We start from the raw sequence: 23,308 nt of genomic DNA on the forward strand, positions 1-23,308 counted from the left end.
GGCGGGGGGGCTGCGCCGAGCGGGTCCGGGTGTCAGCGCAGCGCGGAGCCGCCGCCAGCCGCCATTACAGCCCCGCGGCCCTCCCACTCTCGCGGCCGGCCGGGCGGGGAGCGAGCGGCGCCTGCCGGGAAACCGCGGCCCGGCCGCCTCCCGCCGCCCCACGCGCCTGCGCGGAGGGAGGTGAGCGCCGCGCCCGGGGGAGCGGGACGGACCCGCGGCCGGCGGGCGCTTCCTGCGGCGGGCCCGGCTCCGTCGGTGTCGGGGCTCCCGGCTGCCCCGGGTGACGGTCGGAAGTGGCGGCGAGGTTCGCCCCGCGACTCGGGAGTGCCGGACGCCCTGGGAAGAGTCGGCGGGAATGCGGCCGGGCTGGGGCCTGCGTCCTAAAGCGGCTCGCTACCAGCGCAGCGCGGGTCCGACGCTTCGGTTTTTGAGACTCTGCGCGATTTAATGGTGCGCTGAGTTTGCCCTACAGGGTTCAGAGTAGATGTATTAAATTTATGGTATGTTTCCGGAAGCTGGCTAATCTCTGGTCAGCTTCATGATACCTCGGTTATTCATTCCCCCCTTGAGGAGGAAGAGTGCACCATGTTTGCTATTCAGAACTCCTCCACGTGAGGACGGTTTTGCGCGAAATTACTGGTCTGTTTTATTTGGCTCAGTTTTGTCAGTGACAGCAATGCAGTGTTTGAGGCCGTAGTTTGAATATGGTGAAATTGCCTCGGTTGCAAAATACTACTCTGAAATGTAATACTTAAAAATTATGATCACATCCTATTTCAAATGAGCCATTGGTCACCCATTTTAAGTAAGGTAGGTCTTTGGTTTTGCGTCTCTTCGAAATTTTTACGTGCTGTACTCATTCGCTACATGGGTAGTTTCCTAAAAGTCCATTCTTGACAGACCTGGAATTCTGTTAATTACTGGAAAAAAATAATGTTTGTCTCAGTACTGGTGTTTCCTTTCTTCACCAATCTCTCATTAGGTGTATATTGATGCTTCAGTTAGTTCAGCCAGTCCTTCCTTTCTTCTCCATTAAATCATTTCCTACTAAAAAGTCATTGTCCATTCTTCCTGATTCCATACCAATTAGGCAATCTAAATCCAGCTCCTTCCCACCTCAGCTGATTTCTTTTCATTGTCTACTGACAGTTACCTAATCATTATTAAAAACTGAGACTTAGCTCATAACTATAGTTTAACCTTTTGTTTAGCTCCGGTTGTCCAGGACATTCCTCATTCCTGAGTATATGGGAGTTATTGCAGTTTAATTCTGTTACTATATTCAGCCAGCATTTTGACAACGGCAAAGGAAAATGTTTTTATTCTTTCCTTCCTCCCTTGGCTTCCCTAGATAATTAAGGTTGCTTTTTAAAAAAATCCCTGTCTTGAAATTGTACACAGTGTTTTATTTTAAAGCCACACAGACATACTTGTTTCATCTTTTTGATGAATTGTTATGGGCACAGTAATAAACTAGAATGCAAAAATTACTTTTATTGGTAAATTTAAAATAGTATGTGGTTTTATTAAAGCCTTGTCCACTGACAGACCAAAAGTAGGAAGAGCAAGGGTTCTGATTATGTGTGTGGTCTCCATTTGCTGCATGGTTTTGTGCAATAAATCTATAGGAAGCTCAATAAACAAAAATATAAAAATAATTGATCCTGTGCTACACCTGCTCGTGCTTCATGCCTCAGTCATTTAGCCATTTAAAAATTTTCATGTTTTCATTCCAGTTTAACCAATTTTGTTGTACGTTTGGTGAAGAGCCTGGAGGGGAAAGCATTCAGGGAGTGGCTGAGGTCACTTGCTCCATTCAGCCTGGGGGAGATTGAGGGGAGACCTCACTGCAGTCAGCAATTTCCTCTTGAAGGCAAGAGGAGGGGCAGGCACTGATCTCTTCTCTGTGGTGCCCAGTGGCAGGACCTGAGGGACCCGAGGGAATGGCCTGAAGCTGTGCCAGGGGAGGCTTAGGTGGGATTTTAGGGAAAGGTTCTTCACCCAGAGGGTGGTTGGCCACCACAACAGGCTCCCCAGGGCAGTGGTCACTGCGCTGAGTGAGTGACAGAGTTCAAGAAGCTTTTGGACAATACTCTCAGGCACAGGATGTGACTCAGGATTTTCTGTGCAGGGTCAGGACTCAGTGATGTTTGTGGGGCCCTTCTAACACAGAATGTTCTGTGATTCTACATTTCATACCCATATACATTAGATCCCTGCATCCAGAAAATTGCCCGTAGTTCTATCTAACATTTATTTTTAATTCTTGGTGAAGCAGTTCTGTAAATATGTATTTGTACCATTTCTTCTTTGCGAGATTTTATCTCTTACATTTTAGCTAAGAGCCCTAGAATGTTGCAAACCTTTCTTTGACTGAAATAACTAAAATATTTCTAAATCTGTAGACATTGACCAGAGTGGCTGTAGTTTGAGAGACACGTCTTATTTGAATTACAGCTGTACTGCAAGTACAATTCAAACTTAGGTTGTGTTTCTTTTTTTATAATTTATGTGTCAAATTATGTATAAATATTGGTGAAATCTGTGACAAACTTAATTCAGTGCTTGTATCTATACCAGAGGAATAATTAAAATTATATTTAAAATATGCTTTATATTACAGCATGTAAAATCAGCTGGGTTGGCCTCGTGGGAGAATTAAGATCTTTTTATCTGCAGAACAGGTATTGCAGGCTTTGCCTCTCTGTGAGGTCTCAGCTGTTATCTGAAAAGGAGTGTCACTCAAACAGGGACAAGTTACTTTGAGGTGTCTCATGTGGTTATGCAGCCTGCAGAGCTGACATGTCCTGGAAGCGGCTCCTGAACCATGTCAGCCTGGCAGTGTGAGTCACACAGGCCAGTCACAATATGAGTTTTCTCTTATAGATATTAATCTGCAAGAGATATTTTAATCCGGGTGAGATCTAACACACTGTAACACTCATATTTAAATCGCAGTGGATAAGCTGTATGTCATCTGTATGCATGCCAAATTATCTTTACAGAAGATGTATTTTGTAAGGGAAGTAGAGGAGAGTGCTACTTAGTCACTCTAGAAGGTAATTTCTTTTGAAGGAAAGTTTGCAGTTTCCAAAATTTTACATCTTCCTGAAGCAACACCTTCTGAGGTTTTTGTTTATAGGGAGTCTTCAGTAATAGCGTTCCATAGGTGTTTTGTATATTGGGTATGCAGGACATGCAGGAAGCGTATACCATAGGCTGCTCTGGACAAAATTTCTAGTGCATGGTTGGCTGGGATGGAGAGAGTTGGACTTGACAGTCCATCAGGATCTCGATAGTCTCTTCCAGTCTTCGGTTCCAAAGCGCATTTGTGATGCAGATAGTTGTCCAGTGACCTGGAATGAGACAGCCTTTTCATTTCTGACAAACAGCCTTCAGATAGTAGTGCCTTTTCATTACTGAAATGAGCAAAATAATGGCAGAGATATGAAAGGCTTGCATCTTGTCACCAATTCCCTTGAACCATTTGATTCTGCGTGCATAAAAGCATCGCAGTCTGTGTGTGTGTGCATGGATACACTCAGACATGTGCGTGAGAATGCTCAGAAAAGCACGTAAGACTTGTATCAGAAGAAAGGTAGCTGGCTTTTTAAGTCCAGTACTGATTATTGATCATAAAAGGTAGCTTCTCAAATACAAAGAACTTGAAGGAATGCAGTTTCTTTACCCATCAACATGCACAGATATGCTTTTTGTTTGTTTATTATACTTCACAGGTTTCTTTACATCCTATATATGCAAAACTCATTTTAACGTGTTTTCTGTATCTGAAAGCCAAGATGAAAAGAGAAGAAATAAATTTTGTTTGTTAGAAACAAAACTCAGTCATTTCCCTTTTTTACATAAATTGTGCAAGCAAATGCTTTTACTACTACAAGTGTTTTTTTCAGAATTACTTCTAAAGGAAATAAAGAAACCCCTTAAGATATTTTTAACACTAGCATTATTCTCAAAGTCAGCTATGCTTGCATACTTTTTGTATATTTTTACAAAGTTATTATTTGAACTTGTTAATTTACTCCACTTTTTCTGCACAAAAGTGTGTGCTTGTGCTGCCATTTATATGAACAAAATTTCTGGTTAAAATCTTGAAAGCTATCTTTGGGGCTGGTGGGAAAATACTGAAATGGCTACAGAAAGACTGGACTGCTTTCCTACAGATTCAAAACCTGTTGATTACGTTTTCCAATCCTATGAATAATAATTGTCTCATAAATTACAGATAATACTTTTGAGTGCTATTATGGTTCTCCCTCTGTTGCATTACTAGTTTTTTCTTTTTCTTATCTATTCTGGATAAGAGCATTTGTACAGATTTAAAAAAAACCCAACAATCGGGTCTAAATATTTTCATCTGTAAAACAATCCAGGCCATTCATAAGGATATATGCAGATAAAATAGTCATAACATCAGAAAGGGATTAACCATGTACAAAGATTAGGTTAATAAAGGAATAATTAGGATTAGGGGCCAATCCTGCAATAGGATAATACATATGGATATGTCGTATGTTTTGGTGTTACATATTGCTTAACAGTAACTCAAAGTACAATAGCTCTGTCAGTGCTCCTGGGGTAGTTGTACTGTTCTACTTGTCCTCCTGTTCTCAAGCACTTGGTACCATTTATAACAAAATTATTAAAATAGCTTGGATCAAAACAGAGAACTGTTAATTCTTGTTTCAGCAGTGCCAACACAAAGGTGAAGTGTAAAATTCAGGTGAAAAAGGAAAGGCTGTCTGCGCCACTGTTCTTATCTGTTTAGCATGGACAGATGTCTTTTGCAGTTGGTCTCCTGTGCCTTGCTTCAAACAATGGGCAGCATTTCTCAGATTATTTCTCTTTCATGCCACAGCTCCTTCTTAAGTAGCTTTAAAATTTCAGGTTCCTTCTGTCTGAAGGTTGGCTCTTGCATGGGAGCCTCATTCTGAGCTGGAAGGAATTGTTCATTCTTGTCTTTCTTGGAAGGTTTTTTATCAAAAACTGACTACATCACCTTAGTATTTCAACTTTATGCTTAAAAGTATTAAGACATTTTATTGCAACTCTAACTTCAGGCAGCAATTGAAAATAGAATTTGGGGGGGAAAAAAGCCATACACTAAACACAGCAAAGGTTGTATAGATAGTAGTCTCCCATTTAGTCATCAATGTCAGTCTACTTGCCATCCAACAGTGAAGATCCCATCATACCTTTCTATCTGGGCCCTTTTTTCATGGTAATGACCTGGTTCATTCTTTCTCAGAGACAAACTTGTGCCGATTCAGAAGCCCTGGGTGCAGTGCACAAGCGGCGTGCAGCAGGGCAGCAGCACTGACCAGCATCCACGACTGCTGTGGGAGTGGCGCAACAGAAACACGTTCCTGAAGAGGCTTCACGTGCCTGGAGGAGGTGAGAAAGCTCTGAGATTGTCACGATTCCAAATAGATTCTGTTGTCTTGAGGACTGATCCTGAACTAACTACATGTCACTCAACTAAGATGAATTCTCAGTATCAAGTCAAATTAGTAAAAATACATTTGAAATTACATATGGACATCTAAACTTCTTTGTAGATAGAATAAACCACAGTACACTGAGAAGAAGAGGGTCACTTTCTTGAGATCCAAGTGATGGTAAAAGAGGTGGCTTTCCTTTCTGAAAACAGTGACCACTGTGAATTAGAAGTAAGCAATAATTAATGTCAGCACAATATATTGGGACTTGTTGCATCACTGTCATGAAAGATTTGTCACCTGTGGATGGTATATAGCCAGCTTATTCAAGTTGCTAATAATATGATGCAGCACCTATGGAGCTTGCCTTGTATTTTTTCCCCTTTTGTTTTTTTTTTACTTTAAGGTACACCGTTTTTACTCAAAGAGCTACACTGTATTGTTTTGTGGATTCCTGAAAGGTTTTTTCTGTTTAGACTTCGTCACAGAAGGTATGAGACCTGAGATGGTCCAAATAAGGACCAACTCTTCAGAACGGGAAAACAAGGAATAATTTTTGCAGTAGCTGCTTTATTTCCAGTGCACAAACCTCAAGATTATTCTGGCCAATAAATCTGGGATGCAAATAGAGAGTCAGATGGAAAATGTTACAGTGATTGTTCTCTGGCATTAAAGAAAATAACCCAGAACTTCTATTTCAAAAAATTACATCTGCAGCTTACTCTATTTTCATGCTTTTCAAAACATCAGAGATGTCAATTGTTTAGCAAGCAGATTCTGACATATGCCGTGCTCTTTAATGCCCTTTTTCACTGTACATTGCATGTGGTATATTTATATTCTACAGCTATATTTCAGTGGTGTTGAGTGGATTAATATATATTTATTTTGCGATAAAGGTCTTTTGAGGAATTAATGTCAACTGATTTCTTTTTAGCTGTTGAAGACCCACACTTTTGTTTTCAGTAAGTGCAGAATTTACCTTTTCCATCAGTATGGGAAATCAGACAGCAGAAGACAGATTTCAGTAGCTCCTGGTCCAGCTCAAGATATGTGTTGATACTGTAGATACCCAAATATTTAGGAATCTCTCGTTCCGCATTAAAGAAATGATTATGTGTTGTGGCCCATGCATTTCCCTTTGTCATCTTTCCATTCAATTTGATATGACAGTGGTATGAATGTAATTGTTTAATACAAGTCAGGGAGAGAAAAAGTGCTTATAGGCAAATTTTGCTCTTAGGAGCTGTATTAGCGTGCTTTGGTATTGGGCAAATTTTTGATGTCCGCAAAGTTAGCATGCAGGAAGAAAATGGGGAGTAGATTTATGGTTATGAAGAAGTTATTGTTTACTCCTCCAATTTCCCAAATCCTATCAAGAAATTATTTTGATTGAAATGTGAAAATTTCAAATGTGAAACCTGTTATTTATCAGATGGTTTGTGAATAGTTGTGTGGGGAAAAAAGGGAGTTTTTCCATGGGATGTGTGCAAAAGATTTGAGATATTTTTTCAATGTTCTGTTTTGACAATAAACACAGTCATAAATATATGTATACCTGGGCTGGGTAGCTTTTAGGATGTTTTTATTCCTATGTATTACTACTCATTTGTTTGTTTGTTTTTCCTGCTCCCAGAAATACTCTTCTTGATTCCTGCACCCAAAATTGAAATCTGCCACTGAAATCAACAAAAAAAGAAATGATAAAATTTTTTCTTATGGTTAACAAACAAGGTCAAACAAGACTGTCCAGGTATTATGAGCACGTAGAAATTAATAAACGGACAATGCTGGAAGCTGAAGTAATTAAAAACTGTCTCTCCCGTTCAAAGGATGAGGTAGGTTTTGTAGGTTTTATTTTATCCACATCTCATACCTTTCCCATTAATAATTCTGAAACCTATAACTGTCTATTGCAGGTCATTATGTCATTTGTACCCATGATAAAAAAGATTGAGTTTCTAGATTATTCAGTTCAGTGAATTGAACTGTTATTCTGTATTGAATAAATATGTTTTTCTGAGGCTTACAGAGATTTTGGAGTTGTGTGTATCACTATCATAAAGATTCCTCTTCTTTCTTTGAAGAAGCTCAGAAGTCCAGGAAAAACTCATTTTATCCTTGTATTGCTTGTCTGATAGAGATGGATAGAGGGATATTACTGTTTTGCCAGGAGGTAGAAGGCAGAGTACTGACAGCTCCAAGTTTAAATTTAGGGTAGAGGATTCCAAATTATGAAAATATTATCTAAAGCACGGGGGATTTTGGAAACACAAATTTTTAGGCCTCTGTATTAGACTTCTGCATTCAAAAAAAGTGCTCACGTGTTCTGCAATAAGGTCAGAAAACACAGAAGTTGGAAAATTTTTTCGATGGAAGTTGAGATTTTCATTGCTCTCTTAATTAAAGCATTGGTTCTTTAAGAAAAGCGTCAAACTTTTGCACATTGACTTGAATTAGAGGAGAAATATGTGACTTGGACAGTGAATTAAGGTTTTTTGGTTTGCATTCTGAAGTCAGCTTCTTTTCATTAATGATGTGTGTTCTTCCACAGCACTCCTCACATACTTCATTCTAGGAAAGCTCAATAAAAATAGCAGTTCTTATAAGCCCCTTAAATCGCAGCTTTGACAATGGCTAATGAAATGAAGGTCTTCGTGCTGCTTCTGCGAGGGCATTTCCGAGCGCAGGCTTCGGCGCAGTAGCTGCCGCTGCCATTTCGGGCACCGAGCGAAATGATACGGAAAAGGCGGCGGCATCTCCTGTAGCGGCGTGAAACGGCGCCATCTCCTGGCTCTCTCCTGTGGGGAAAGACGTGTTAATTCCCCACTGGCTTTGGAAGGCCAATATGCTTAATTTTTAATTAAAATATTGACCTTTTTTTTTTTTTTTTTTAATAGATAGGAAAATTACCTCTAGGTTTCTTTTTGAAAGGGCTTGCAAATGAACATTACGGGAAAGTACTGGGTGCCTTTATAAGCCCAAACAATAGTTCAGTTCTGCGTGTTTCAGTTTTTCCATTTAAAAAGTGGTGGCATGTTTTCTGCCAGCAGATGAGAAGTGTGGTGTAACAGTTACTGTACTAAATTTCTTTCAAGTTAAAATTGATGAGTCTTAGGAAATCCACGTTCTCTGTGGGTCTTACGAACCTGAAAGCTCACGCCCTTTGATACAATATGCTTTATACTGTTGTATGCTGCTATATTTGACTCATTTTGCTTCTGCCTAGTGCTCTTTCATTGAGTATAAGGACTTCAAACTGGTGTACCGACAGTATGCAGCCCTATTCATAGTTGTTGGGATCGACCAGACAGAGGTAAGAAATTATATACCCTCTTGCAATGAACTTTTAAAGTGATAGTCACAGGCTAGAGCTCAAGTCTTCATCCAGTATAGAATTTTTCAATAGCAATTGGAGAATTTCAAGGAGTCACTGAAAAGAAAAAAACATAAACCAAAAAAAACCCAACCAAGCCAAACAAATCCCCTCCCCTCAAAATTTTTATTTCTGTGATGTAAGAGATATAAAAGCAAGTGTGCTATGTTTGGCTTTGGTCTTTAGCAGTAGAATGAATCGTTACCATGAGATAGTCTTCCTGAGCCTTGTACTAATTCTGCACTAATTTATGTGAGATGGGGTTTCTCAACAAACGTTAGCATTACAGCCAGGTCAGCTGTCTCATCTGTGGTGACTTCTCACTGTTTTTAGTGTCCTTGGCCAAAAAAAAAAAATTCCTATACTGCTGGCTACAAAGATGCCCATTTATTTTGCTTTTCAAAAAGGGAAAAAAAGAAAGGTATCTGTAAGCTGACAAGTACTGTTATTTGTTCAGGTTGCACCTGGGAGGCCTTAGTGTTTGCATTGATAACTGATTCTCAGAAATTACTTCAGCACTTACTGTTGGAGACCTTAACAGGGTGGTGTGGAAGGTAGCTGCTGCCTACCACAGTATCTTCAAGTCAGGGTTATCATGGCAGGCAATTTGGGACAAATTATCTTGGCTTTGCTACAGAGATCGCCCAGCAGAGGCTGGCTGTGTGCCACAGCTGGCTGGTGTGATTTCAGCACGGGTAAGCTTAACCTAGTGAGCTGTGTGTGTCCATGGAGCTGAGCTGGGAGGGCGTGGAACAAAGGCTGCAGTGGGATGGCAGCAGCCCGAGCAAGAGAATCCCTTGGCTGGTGCAGAGCTGCTCTGCGTGGCTGGCCTGCAGCTTCTTCCCTGACCACTGCCCAGCTCTGGGCACCTCAGCTGGGTCGCTGCATGGCCTGAGCAGAGGGCTTACTCTGTTGTCTTGTGGCTTTTCATTCACCACAAACTGAATTAACACCAGGAATACTATTACATTTTCTAGGTATTGATTTAATATTCAGTTGGTTTTAATTTCAGAATGAGATGGCAGTATATGAACTAATTCATAATTTTGTGGAAGTTCTGGACAAATACTTCAGCAGAGTGGTGAGTGAGACACTGAATCTGTTACGAAACATTTTTTCTCTTTCAAAACTTTGGTGAAAGTGTCATTTCAGAGAATAAATCAAATGGGGAAAAATATTTAATATTTTAGAATTTTGATAAATATTATCACTGTGGGGAAAGGCAGTATGAGCTGATTTTTCAGAGAAGTATACATGGGTTATAAATTATCAGACAATGAATACCAGAAATATTTCTGTTAGAAAAGCATGGGTTTATAGGTATTATGGGGTTTCTTTGGGTCATATTCTCTTAAATTAGCCATGGGCATTTTATATGTTTTAAAGAAATAAGGAGGCTTTACTTTGCAGTTCCTATGCACATTACAGCACTGCATTCCCCAAATGAACTTCATTCATGATTAGGATGGTGTAAGCATGAAGCAGGGAACTGACATCACTCTCACTGAACAAGATCAGAGGAATGGAGCAAAAGAAACCCCAAAAACCAGTTTGTACTTGTAGTCCCCATATTGTTGTCAGGCAACAGTGGATATCTGATAAAACAGCTACTATAGAGATAGTAATTTTGTTAAGGATTCAACATCAGACATGGCTCCACTTAAAATGACACTGTTCCTTTTGGTGGGAGGTTTTTTTTTTGCTTGCTTGTTTTTACAAAGTTTGAAAAATGCAGCATTGCAATTCTGGTTAGATGATTTGCTATTTAATTTAGGGTTTGTAATAATCTTGTTACAAAAAAAAAAAAACAAAAAAAACCACCTGAAATCATGCTTTGATGCAGTTTCAGTAAACCTTTGCTGAAATGTGTTGGATATCCCTCTTGGAAAAGAGGACTGGATAGTTTCCTCTACAGTCCATGTACTTGAGGGCATTACACTGTACACACATAGGTGTCAGTATGCAGGGTCTGTAACTGCTTTCCCAGTTCCAGTACCATAGCAGGCATGGCAGAGCTCCCTCCGTGAATTCAAGGACATGCTGGAAAAAGTCATCTGCACTCTTCCCTGTTCAGATGCTTGGCAAATCTTTTAGGGTATTATCTCAACTGACATTGCCCCAGCCCACTGAAACTGCTGGTACTAAGTATATCACTTTCTGACTGCACTGAATTTAGAACTTCTCTTAAAATTGCTGACTGTAGTCCCAGCCTAAGCAGTGATAACCAGGAATGGAATTAGATCTTGGCAGCACAGGAATGCACAATAAAATTTAGTCACATCTTATTTGTCTGATTGAGCTAGTAGCTGCCAAGCACCTCTCAAATTTTATTCAATTAAAGCAGAGCAAAAATGGATGTAGTTCTTATACATATAAATGTAGTGTATATATATAATCCTTTGACCACACATATAACCCAACCACTGATAGCTGTTAGAAATTTGCTGAGTTCATCATACCCGAGGGTTGTTTTTTATTTTCCATAGCATTTCGGGTTTGAGACTGGAGGAACCTAAAAGGGGGCTGCTGAAAGAAATCTCATGCCATTTGATGGTTCTGGTTTTCATATCATATAACACGATAAATGGCAGAGCACTAAGACAAGGGCTGTAATTCTAGCTGGGGTTTCTGGCAGTAACCACCGAGCAAGAAAGTCTAAATCTGTACTTGTACAAATTACTGTTTAGGATTTGCAGAATTTTAGCAGAATCCCAAATTATGACGGTGGCAATGGAGACAGAACTCTGGTAAAAGAGAGAACATGTGTCTCACTCTAGGACATTTTGTCATCTATTATTTTTAGACTTGAGAGCTTTAAACATTCTCACATACCCTATTTTTATCTAATGGAGTTTACAGAGCTTGAATTCAGATATGAGAACAAACATTAATGGAATTAGGGGGAAAGCTTTCAAAATTGCTTGTGAGATATAATTCTGAGTCCCCTTCACTTTTATATGGCTGTCCAGGAAGAATTCTGCATACTGTTCAGAATTCCAATGTCTTCAACTACTTTTTAATGCTGAAAACCTTAAACCGTTTGGGCCCTTAAAATGCAATTTTTCTGATGCATTAAAAACTTCTAATTGAAGAATGCCAGTCACTCAGCAGAGGCCTGTAGACTAGAATAAGTCCAGTTTAGATCATCTTTAGACCACAGAAGTAGTAGCAATTTTACCTTACCAGCTTTACTCTGCCTTAAAACCAGGTTTAGACCATGAATGAAAACCACGTTATCGAACTAAATTCTCTAGGTAGCAGGTAAAGATTCCCTCTTTTAGTAGAGACTGGGGAATCTCCACCCAACGCTGCAAGATCTTAAGTGCTAAGGCTGATTAATTCTTTCTAAGTTTAGCTATTTAACTGAGGCACCTAAGTTAGAAAATTGGTCACCCTAAGCTCCCATTACTGGCAGTGGAGACCGATGAGTATCTCGAGAACGTGAGTCATGCCTCAAGTGTGCCGAGTCAACTGGAGAAGATCCCCATCACTTCTGCTGACTGCAGAGAGACCAGGAGGGCTCCTAACTCAGACATTTTGGTTAAATGAGTAATACTGCCTGGGGTAAATCCAAAAATAGAAGGGAAATGATGACTATATGAAGAATTGTGTTGCTGGGCCTGGGGAATACTTAGAAGTGCTAAGGGTCCAAAGCTTGGAATTGCCTTGCCTTTCCTAATATATGCAGCCACAGCCATGGGTATATACACTGTCTAGATTTGCTGTTGAAATGCTCTGCAGCAACAACTTTAACTGTGTAAAGTTGGCATTAATGTTCTAATTTTGCAGAAGGAGGAAGAGAGAATATAGGGCTGGAACAGCCATGATTAGAGCTGCTGGTTTTCCACCCACTCACTCAGATGGCACTGCCTATATTCAAATTGTTACTTGTAGGTGACCTCAGTGGGTATTTTTAAGTAAAACATTAGCTTTGATTACAGAGACAGGTAACAAATGTAAAGCAAAGCAGCGTTGCAGGGAAGAGCTTGTAATTGTCCAGTCCAGAACAGAAATCTGAATCACTCTAAAATTTTCTGTTGTTATTTTGAAGATTTTCTTTATCCTTTGAAGTGATGTGTGATGTTTAATGATTATGAGATCATCTGAGATAAGTAACTAATGGCTGTCTATCTCTTTTCCTTGCAGAGTGAATTAGATGTATCCTTTTCAGTATCAGAAATCCATTTGTTATTGCTTTTTGGTGTATGTTCCAGTTCACACTGTCTTCATGGCACTGACTGTCACTCAAGTCAATGCAGATGTTCACCAGTTTTGCACTTGGAGTAAGTAGCACCATTTGGGCACCTTTCTGAAAGCATAGCTGATGTTCACATGGGTCACCTATTTAAATCCTCCATTATTAAGATAAGCCTGGTTCCATTTAAGATAAGACACAGAGAGCTTGCTTTGAGAGAACTAAATACATGAAAAGTTAGATTCATGGGGAATTTTCAGGCTTAACTAGTTACTACTTTAAGGTTTCACTTTGAGTTTACAATAAAATAGATATTGAAATTACTGTAACAACAACTGAATCTTACAACTGTGTCTTGAGCCAAATAGCAGCACTGTTTCTAAGATTATGTTTGCAATTTGATCTTGTTTAATGAAACCAGTAAGTGAGTTTTACTTTCTATATCTTTGGAAGGAGGGAAAAACCTGGGAGGAGAATATTTAGGAAACCAGGTGTTAACTTCTTTTCCCACTCCTCCCTTTACACTGCTGTATTTTCGTGTGTGTGTTTTGCAGGGTATTAATTAAAATACAGTTTAAAACTCACCCAAATACAAATACTAAAATACAGTCCTAAACAATTAAACACAAATAGCAAGTAAATAAAACACAGTACTGGAAAAATTAAACCAGGAGAATGTAGCACAGTCTTCCTTCTCAGTTCTTCCAATTCCACAGCATGTTCACTCTACTGCAGCAGTTCTTATGCTTATATTTGTTGTTGGTTAAATGCAAATCTGCTGGTACAAAGAGTTTCAGTTACACACCTGAAATCTTGCAATCAAGTAATTTAGTTTATTTACTTTATGAATTCCCACTCATGAAGAACATAGAAAAAGTCTGTTATTTGCCAGATGGTCTCACAATAACTCTTGTGCTCAGTGCAGTTAGCTTGGATGCAAAATATCTGCCAGAGAAGGTATCATCTGAAGGTCTGCAACAGTGAACACCAAGTAGCATTTACAGAATCTCTGCTTACAGCATATCTTGCAGGAGACTCTCATAATTTCCTGACTCTCTGCTATTATTTTTGTGTACAGATCCATAGGAAGTTTATTTTAAATGTGATAGTGGCAATTCTATATAGCCAGTAGTGTTTACTAACATGAAAAAAAATAGCAGGAAACGACATGAACTCAAAACCCATCTAAAATAGACCATAATTACTAAGGTTATTCAGCCATGTACAGAGCAAAGCCCAGTTAAATCCAAAGGCTGAGCCTATCACACAATTCAGATGTCCCTGGAGCCCCCACCAAGCCTGCAGCACATACTCTGGTTCTTGCAGTTCCCAGACATAGAGCATTACCCCAATATTCCTGGCAACGCAGCTCCAGCAGAGGCAGAACTCCAGCTTTCATTGAGGTCCACACCTGAATTCATCCAGGGCATCCACATTGTAGCTCATGTCAGGAAGGGTGCCTTGGGCACAAGGCAGGGACTGGGTCCGATCTGAACCCTTCCCTACAGGATTTCTACATCATGTTGGTATGTATGACACTGATGCTAAACAATGCATGAACGATTGCACGGTTCTCTCATGTATTCTGCAGAAATGAACACAGATTACCTATTGGCTAAGTACTTGAGAATAGCCAGCTTTCTACAGAAGCTTTCACCTGTGAATTGTGAACCACTTAGCCATTATATGATGCCCATTTTCATTTTGAGTCAGTTGCACACTTAAGCGTACCTAGGCTGGAATGACATTCCTAAAGTTGTTTGGATTGTTTTTAAAGTACCAGTAAGTAGTGTTGTGATTGAACAAGTACTGAAATTGTCCTCGGGGACATGCCCTAATGTGTTAATAGCATTGGATAAGCCTCACTTTGTCTATAAAATAAGCAGGGGGAGGGGGGGTCTGTAGCACTAAAACTCCAGCTTGGGTGGTGTAGGAACTACTTTCTTGCTATGATGAGGACAAAAGAGACTATAAAACACAAGTGTTAGGACAGCAGCTTTATAGGGAACACTGGTAAGTATGACTGTCTCTAAAATTACTAAAGGTAATTTTTCTATTGCTTGAAATAATGAAGCAAAACTTACTTGAAGACACATTATTAACTTCTAGAGAAACAGGTACTTATGCTCCCCTTGTGGGAAGGGAGGGGGTGACAGTGCTCTAGGACTAAGCATCTGAAGAATGTTGTCTTGATCCAAAAAAGTCATTACATTCCATTGCAACTAGCTTTTGCTGCTGCTCCTAGGACAGATAAGAAGCTTTGAAACAGGGAATACTTCATAGGAATCAACTATTCCTCAGTTTCCTGTGGATAACACTGAGAATCCAGTGCATTTAAGGAGTGAGAAAATTGAATGATGAATTTATTCTGAGAATTTTTAAGGATACACTTCAGTTTGCACTGTAACATAAGTGGGTGAAATGGAAACCTATAAAGACTAGCTTAACATCAGCTTACTTGTTCTAGAATTTCACAGAACTTGAATGCACCTCTGTCTCCTATTTAATATCAGCATAGTCATGAGGAAGAAATGGTCAAGAAAGCATTTCATGGGTTTCAGTGCCTTAAACATGCCTGCCATTAGACAGGCTAAAAGTTATTGAAAGTGACCACTGGCAAAGGTAAGTCAGAATGTGTGAGTCTAGACTAAATAAAGAAGCAACTCCAACTAATCTCTAGTTGAAGATGAATGTACATGATGGAAATCAAGAGTTTGCAGTGCTATATATTCAGTAGCAAACCCTCTGCCCCTTATATACCTGTACTGTAATTTACAAAGCCTTTGTTTGTGCTCCTGGGTGTGTTCTGTGATCACAAGGTGCACTTCATCATCTCTTAAGTCTGGACACACCCTTGAATTACTTGCCTGGAAAACCCTGAGATCTCTAAAATGCCTCCATATGAAGAAGTTATTTAGTACATGCAAGTCCTAACTGTGCCTTTTCCCCTTCTTTCCTTCCCCTCTTCCCTGCTCAACTGTCTATGTAATGTTTTGGGACAGGAGACACAATACCTGTGTCACATGTACCTCCTCTTAGTATGCATTTGCCATGAAAACTCTGGGATAGTAGAAAGTACCATTCTTTAAGAAAGTACCTTCTTTCAGAAGGGGAGCTCTTTCAGTAACATTTAAAATGCCAACTGTGTAGGTACCATTTACTTCTGCTCCTTGGTACACAGCTGTGCTTTGGGAAGCCAAAGCCAGGGTGGGGGCTCATCTTTTCCCAGGCTGGCATGCAGAGATTAACACGTTTTCCTCTGCATTCTTGTTCTGTTATCCTCTGCATGGATCTAATGAAAGTCCCTTAATGCTCTTTTTGTGGGCAGCCAGGATTCTTACTGGAAGCAGGACCTCAAATGACAGCTCTGGGTGGAGCATATGGCAATGCAAACACCAAATACAGCTTTTTCCTGTTGCCAGCTGCTCAAACTGGTTTGCTTTGCTGCTTTCAGTTGGGTGCGGATCTATGACTCCAGGGCTTTAAACCCTGAAATTTGCGGTCACTTGCCAAACAAGTAACAGGTGAGGAAGATGAGCCTTGCTAAGGATCAAATACATATCCCTCCCTGGGCAGGGCATTCAGACATGAATGGCTGAGCTGTGTTGGGCAAGATGTAATCATAAAGCATAGGTGAAACTTACAGGAAGGGGAAAAAAGCAAGGGGTGCTCCATGTATAATTCAACTATTTGCCAAGAACAATGGGGTGAAGGGAGGTGGGATGTTGGGTTGAGGGTAGAGGTTTAAAGAATGCTTTGGGACCTGCCAAAATCAAGTTGATAGATCTTTCCAGAATGGTGTTAGTATCCCCATTCAAACTGCAGATGAAATTACTGTTTCTGGAGTGATGACTGTGAGATTACCACATTAGAGATGGAGAGAAGTCATACCACTTCTCTGCCATGGAATAAGGCCATTTGGAAATAACCTGGAATAGCTTGCAGGGGAATTGACATCTCATTGAACTACACTGGGTCCAAGTGGAACAGCTCCAAGATTCTTATTGGCGTGGGTACAGTTTTCCTTTGACATCGTATTGGCACTTCTGGAAGTACAGTGGAGGAAAAAACAGTGCTAGATGTGATTTAAATGTTTTCTTAAATAGGATGATGCAGAAAAATAAGATGGGACTGGAAGGTTGCTGCATCACCACTGATCCTGGTTGATTAAGTTGTCCGGGTTTTACATTTTTGGAACTGTTAAAGGAAGAAGAAAGTCTGGACTCTGCCATGGGAACTGGGGCAGTGTGAATCAGTGGTGGAGTGTAAAAATTAAAAGCCAGGAGGAATTTGCTTTCTCACTTGAAACCTAAATGGAATGTTATCTAATTTCCTTAACAGATCCTCTGTAGCCCAGTGCAGAGCAGTGCCAGAGGTGAACTAAGCAGCAAAACAGTTCTCTTTCTAAAAATTCTCTCACATTACTGTAATAAAGAAATCCTAACTTCTCAGATTAAAATATTTCTGTAAAGGCTGATTTACTCAATGAGTTTATCACAGCAAGAAATTTGTCTTCAATCTTTAAACTGCCAAGCCAAGTAATGCTACCACCTTTTTCTCTGATACCACAGAAGTGGTGACTGTTTAAGGTTGTAAGGACAGCACTGCTCCTCAGTATCAAAAGGCACAAGTCTGATTTTTAGAAACAATGCAGGCCTATCGTCAGATTCAGGAAGAAGTCTGGTATTTAAAAAATAATTAATAATTAAATGAGGTAGTTAAGTTTAGGTCAGCAAATTAGAAGCTTTCTGATGAACTGTGGCCATCCCTAAGACCCTGTTGACAGCTATAGTTTCTCACCTAGCAGTAACTAGTGGAAAAGTTATATGGGGACCTGAATTGTGCTACTACACATACCTGATGTGCTCTTGGTCAATCAACACTTCTGCTGGAGCAGTGCTACAATTGCTTCTCCTTCTGCACAAGTACACAGTAGCACCGACTTCAGCCCAGAGCACTCACAGCAAGCCGGAACAAACACATAGATACCTGGATCCTAAGCTGTTGTCATTTGCAGCTCAGTACTCACACTACTCCAGCTCGTTCGCAGAGCAGTATGGCTGACTGCCAAAGTCAGATCCCCTGGCAGTCAGGAGACAGAGCAGTCTTCTTCAATGCCTGAATCGTGTCCAAAAAATAAGACTGGTGTTTATCACACTGAGCAGAGGAAACTGTTGATGCCTTCAAAAACCTGATTCTTGCAACTCCACTGATCTGATGAGCAGGGAAGGCCACTAACATAAATACAAAGACAAGCAAAACCAGGCTGTCTTCCTGAGTTCAATTCATAGTGTCATAAAGAGCAGAATGGGAGAGAAGGCACTCAGGAGACCCATCAAAGTGGGGGGAAAAGTACTGAGAGATGTATTTAGCAGTTACTGTAGGAAGTCTTGCTAGCTCCACTGCAGCAGTCCTCAATACATGGGCAAGATTTGGAAAGTACAAAATGAAGGCAATGCAGATCTGTTGTGCTTAGCATAGAACACATGTAAAGAGCAGCAACAGGTGGAGAGTAAGGGAGATAAAGGGTTATTCATGCTCTGTGTGTGTCAGTGAGAAACAGATGCACCCAGCAGGCTGCTTTGCTGTGCCTGTTTCCATTTCAGGTTCTGGTGATAAATGGCAACATCTGAGTCTTTTTTTCACAGCATAACCCTTGGCAGTTGTTCAGTGGATGCACTGGACACTTATGTCTGTATGTATCTGCATGTGTCATAACGGCCCACCACTTCATACCCCTGGAAGGCCTGCCATCATTTTTTTTTGGAGACAGATGCTGTTAGATAAAGTTAAGGAAAGACAGATGTGCTTATGGACAAATTTCATACATCACAACTGTACAAATTTGTATGGCTGCATATTATTTTCCTTTGGGTGAACATTAGTTAGTAATTGTGTTAGTAATTTGTTAGTAATAGTGTTAGTAATTCAGGGCAAGGAGATGTTGAGAATCTAGTGTTTAAGAACTTGGTAGTAACTTCTCTTGGAAGAATGCAGAATTTTTGCATCTTCACATAGAAAGTTATGACCTGTTGTTAACATTTCATATCCAGACAATACCTGGTGCTCAGGCAGATAGTAAAATTAACCACCTACATCTCAGTGTAAGTTTACCTGGCTTTTGCCATTATGTACTGTTACTATATTCCAGGACAGGATACTGTTGGGGCTTAACTGTTTCCCTAGCTTTATTAAAATACTGGTAAATACGCTAGAATAAATTAGGAAATACCTATTTTTGTAGATTTTTAGTAAAGACTTAGGTGCCTATGATTCTTTTTCTGCATTATCTTCACATTGTTCAAAATGTACTTAACTTGAAATGTTTCTAGATCATGTTCAATTTGGACAGGGTGCACATCATTTTGGATGAAATGGTGCTAAATGGTTGCATCGTGGAAACGAACCGGAACAGAATTCTTGCCCCTCTGTTTGTGCTTGACAAAGTAGCAGAAGGCTAGGAAGATGCAAGAGTGACTAAGGCAATTTACAAAAGATGGCTACAGCATCAAGAATGTGCCTATAGCAGTTTTCCGCTGTTGGAAGACTGATTCATGCAACGTTCAAATTAGTTGGAAAGTATTTTCCATTTCTCTTATGCTCTGTGTACCCAATGGGAAAGATACAGCTAAACACGTGGATGCATTCAGATGCAGCTTCACTGACCCAACAGAAATCCTCCTAGAATGGTCAATAATTTTTAAACATTTTGAGGATGAAGAAATGGAAACTTACCATGACTGACTAGGTATCAATTTGAATTATGTAGTATCATGCCAGATCTAGAAGACAAAAAACAGAAATACCAATTTAAACTGACTTTTAGTCCTTCCCTTAAGTACCAAATTGATTTATTTTCATACAAATTTACTGTTAATAATAGTCCTGTGACTTTTATGCCCACTTTAAACTATATTCATACTTCATCAAAAAGCTGGTTTCCCTCCCTTTGCCATGCAAGTTGTGGACACAAAAAGAAAAGTACAGATGTATTAAGTATTTTTGCATACTCTGCAAGTTGTAACTGGAATTATTTAGCACTTAAATATTATTAATAAAAGATAATTAAAATCAGAAGTTTAATGCTCTTTTGTCATGTTGGCTTCATAAATTACACAAAATCTTTTCCATTTTGGCACACCAGTGTGTTTTTTTTTCTTTTGCATACGCTATCTGTGCCTCAAGATTAAAACTCTTACAGAAGATGAGTAATAAAAGATGTACAAGCTCTCAGGACCAGGCAGGTACTGAATGAAGTCTCCTTTGAGCAGGAAGCCATAGCTATGCTAGTTGCCTTCCCAGGCATTGAGCGTGCTGATTCACACTGCACACTGCTCTGTAAGTCGGGACAGTTGGCAATCTCCACTTACTGCCACTTACCTTTCTTCAACTGTCATCTGCCTCCTTCTTAACCTCCAGCCCGACCCTACATATAACCAGATATATGAACAAACATATTCTGGGTGAAAGCACATACTGCTCGCATGAATGCCACTCAGACACCAGGGTCTAAGGAGCAAAGAGCGCTGTGTGTGAGAATAATCCACAGGGCTTTCACACAGTAACACATTTATCAAAGCAAGATGATGATGGGACTGGAGCAAAGTTGCATAAACCTGGATACTGGTGTTTGTCTGAAGCACAACAGGCAGGATGGTGGATATTCCCCTCCAATTCTGCATTAGGGAAAATCTAAAAAACAATGCTGTGAAGTCCTACAAACAATGCCATGAAAAGAAATCTGGCACCAACCTGATGTCTATGTGTAAGGCAGAGTCTTTTGGCAAGCCCTTCACAGCAGTGGCTCGAGAAAAGGTTGTTACCAAAGACAACTGGCACAAAGCAAGACTTACTACATAGATTCAACTACAATAGCCTTTTTTTTCCTGGTTTCAACTACTTAAAAATCTTTAAAACCATAATGTCATCTTGCTTTATCATACTGTAAGCCACTTTTTTTTCCAATAAATATCATGTGCTAACACCAAGACAGCCAGTCCATCTCAAGTAAAGGTGAATCAGCTGTATCATCTGACCCAGATTTTATTCCAGTGTAATAAAGAACTATAGTCTCAGGTCACATGGGCTCATTTAAGTGCACCAAAACCTGCCACATGCAGGTTGTCACTGCCAGACTCATTCTTAAGAAGTTCCACATACTCTGAAAAGATTTGAACACAGAGATGAATTTGTGAGATCAGTAGTTGTCTTATGCCGTCCTTTGGAATCCTTAAAAAAGCATGGCACATTGTTCAGATGTACAGAGATTTTGTAAGTACTAATAAAGTATTCAGAAGAGACATTTTTATATGTTGCAAACATTTTAATGATTACTTTTGAGCTTACACATTGGGTGCTTTTTTTTTAAACTTCAAACTGCAACAAGTTAAATAAATGTTTATAATATACAAAGAAAATACAACCGAAAGTAAAACTTGCTTTAAGTGTGCCTTGCACTAGGAACCAGTGTTTTTTAATAGCTTTATTGTTGAGCTGCACAAACACACTTAAGGATTTGATCTTTATAGCAGGGCATTTGAGAAATCAAAATATATTCCCACTTGAAAGAAAAAGAAGAAAAAAAATGGTTGTGCATGATTATACGCAAAAACCCACTAAAATACTCCAATAGTGCAGGCACCATTAAAAAAGAAAAGGCTGAAGATGCCCATTAAGTCTAAATTTTAAAGGAAGCAAGTTTCTGACCAGTTAGCTTAAAGCCCAGCAAAACAGGGATCAGTGATGGCAACTGTAGTGTACAGGGTATTAAAAGACAAACTTTACACAATACACTGTTAGAAATTTGTATCAGTGAACACTGAAAATCTGATGATCTGTTCTTTGGAACAGTCAAACAGAAACACCTTAATTTCCAGTTGTGCAAGCCCTTGAAGCATCACACAGTGTTCTGTGCCAATTTCTTGCTGGCTGTGTAGTTACAAGGATTTATTTTGTCATTAGCAGCTAACAAACATTCCACATTTTCCTAAAGCCTCACAGGTGAAAAAAAGGCAAGTCTTGTCAGAGCACAGCGTGGAGATCGTATTTTTTGCACACAAACACAAGAGGCTTCGCTAGGATCAAAAACACTTCCATGTCCCAGGCTGCGGCCAGTGGCTCAGTTGAGGTGGAAGCCTTTCTCCATGGTAGCAGCTAGCAGACGCTCCCTCATAATCTCCTCGGAAGAATACTCAGGCAACTTTAGGTAATGCACACATGTATTCACAGATGGATAACTTGCATCTGTAGCATCAACCTGAGGAGAAAAAAAGAATGTTTACTGCAGTTGTTCACAGCACTCAGTATGGAACTTAAAAGCTGTAAAGTCCTCTGATGCATGGCACTTGCTGCATACCTAACACCAGTTGTCAAGAAACAATAGCATCAGCAAAGCTACAGGTCAATTTATAAATATACTTGCTTTATATGTACACTGATACTTTGATATTTAAATATTTGAATTATATATGAAAATATATGAGAGATATATATGGTATCAGAGAGCAGACCTGAAACAAGAGGTTAGTATCAAAACCTTAGCATACTGCCACAAATGAAATAAGTAAAATAAAACTCATCATTGTAAATGCAGAAACTCTTGCACTGCCAAGCCAAAGCAGCTGGTTCAAAGGGTGGCTGGGAGGTGCCGTACCTTGCGCACAACAGTGAGCCGGGGGTGGAGGTTTGCCAGCCCTCCTGGTGGGAGTGTGGAACAACCCGTGGTGAACTGCAGGAAAGCCTTCCTCTCATCCGAAGACATACCACACAAGACTCTCACAAATCGAAGGAATCCAGGGCTTAAAATGAAGTACAACAATTAGTTCTGATAACACTACAAGAGAGGTGGGGGGGTTCTAATACCTGGCACAGCAGAATTACAATCTTTAGTCACATTCAAGCAGACATTTTAAGAGTCTAGGGCCTGGTGAGTATTAAGAATAAAACATTCTGAAATCCAAAACAATAGTCTTTAATCTCCTTGCATAGTATTACACAAAAATATGTAGGTACATACTTATCTCGAGGTGTTATTTGGGTATCTTGCATTTGAGTGCCTATGACTGGGTAGAGAAGTAGAGCTCAAACACTTTGAGCAGGCTTATTCTAACACAGTTCCAGAAGTAATTTGCATGTTATTGCTACCAAAACATCACAAGCAGCAAAAACAAATCCCATTCGAAACAAACCTGAAAACATCAAGACCACCTTCTGATAGTCAACCACCAGTAAGTATATTTGTCCCCTGCATAGGACACTTTCTTTTTTAACTACACCTCAAGA

General features: G+C 39.8%; 2 protein-coding genes across 13 annotated transcripts in view; one reads left to right on the forward strand and one right to left on the reverse strand.

The window, feature by feature from the left end:
• The first annotated feature begins 99 nt into the window (after nucleotides 1-99).
• On the forward strand, nucleotides 100-20,092 carry AP4S1 (adaptor related protein complex 4 subunit sigma 1). Of its 5 annotated transcripts, none has more exons than XM_066188379.1 (8): nucleotides 100-180; nucleotides 5,267-5,412; nucleotides 5,863-5,947; nucleotides 7,093-7,294; nucleotides 8,686-8,772; nucleotides 9,845-9,913; nucleotides 12,979-13,002; nucleotides 19,360-20,092. In XM_066188379.1, exons 4-8 carry the CDS (start codon nucleotides 7,157-7,159, stop codon nucleotides 19,486-19,488), a joined length of 447 nt encoding a protein of 148 aa, XP_066044476.1. In that variant the 5' UTR covers nucleotides 100-180; nucleotides 5,267-5,412; nucleotides 5,863-5,947; nucleotides 7,093-7,156; the 3' UTR covers nucleotides 19,489-20,092. The 5 variants fall into 5 exon arrangements, with proteins under 5 accessions (XP_066044476.1, XP_066044475.1, XP_066044472.1 ...); XM_066188378.1 differs by lacking the exon at nucleotides 100-180 and adding an exon at nucleotides 187-500; XM_066188375.1 differs by lacking the exon at nucleotides 100-180 and adding an exon at nucleotides 187-450.
• Nucleotides 20,093-21,329: 1,237 nt separating this feature from the next.
• Nucleotides 21,330-23,308, reverse strand: part of HECTD1 (HECT domain E3 ubiquitin protein ligase 1) — a 60,237-nt gene continuing 58,258 nt past the window's right edge. For all 8 annotated transcript variants that reach the window (XM_066188383.1, XM_066188382.1, XM_066188384.1 and 5 more), the window contains 2 exons: nucleotides 22,680-22,824; nucleotides 21,330-22,283 (listed from right to left, as the gene is read on the reverse strand). In XM_066188383.1, coding sequence (XP_066044480.1) covers nucleotides 22,146-22,283; nucleotides 22,680-22,824 — 283 coding nt within the window. In that variant the 3' untranslated portion in view covers nucleotides 21,330-22,145. The remainder of the gene's footprint in view (nucleotides 22,284-22,679; nucleotides 22,825-23,308) is intronic.

This window comes from Chamaea fasciata, unplaced genomic scaffold, assembly GCF_029207755.1.
Source record: "Chamaea fasciata isolate MVZ Bird 193981 ecotype frontalis unplaced genomic scaffold, bChaFas1.0.hap1 SCAF_7, whole genome shotgun sequence".
Lineage (NCBI taxonomy): Eukaryota > Metazoa > Chordata > Aves > Passeriformes > Sylviidae > Chamaea > Chamaea fasciata.

Excerpts from the sequence above, each read along its gene's own strand:
- AP4S1 (XM_066188379.1), top strand. The coding sequence starts at position 7,157 with ATGATAAAATTTTTTCTTATGGTTAACAAACAAGGTCAAACAAGACTG. Across the intron at positions 7,295-8,685 it reads TCTCCCGTTCAAAGGATGAG|TGCTCTTTCATTGAGTATAA; the intron begins GTAGGTTTTGTA and ends GCTTCTGCCTAG. Across the intron at positions 9,914-12,978 it reads ACAAATACTTCAGCAGAGTG|AGTGAATTAGATGTATCCTT; the intron begins GTGAGTGAGACA and ends TTTTCCTTGCAG.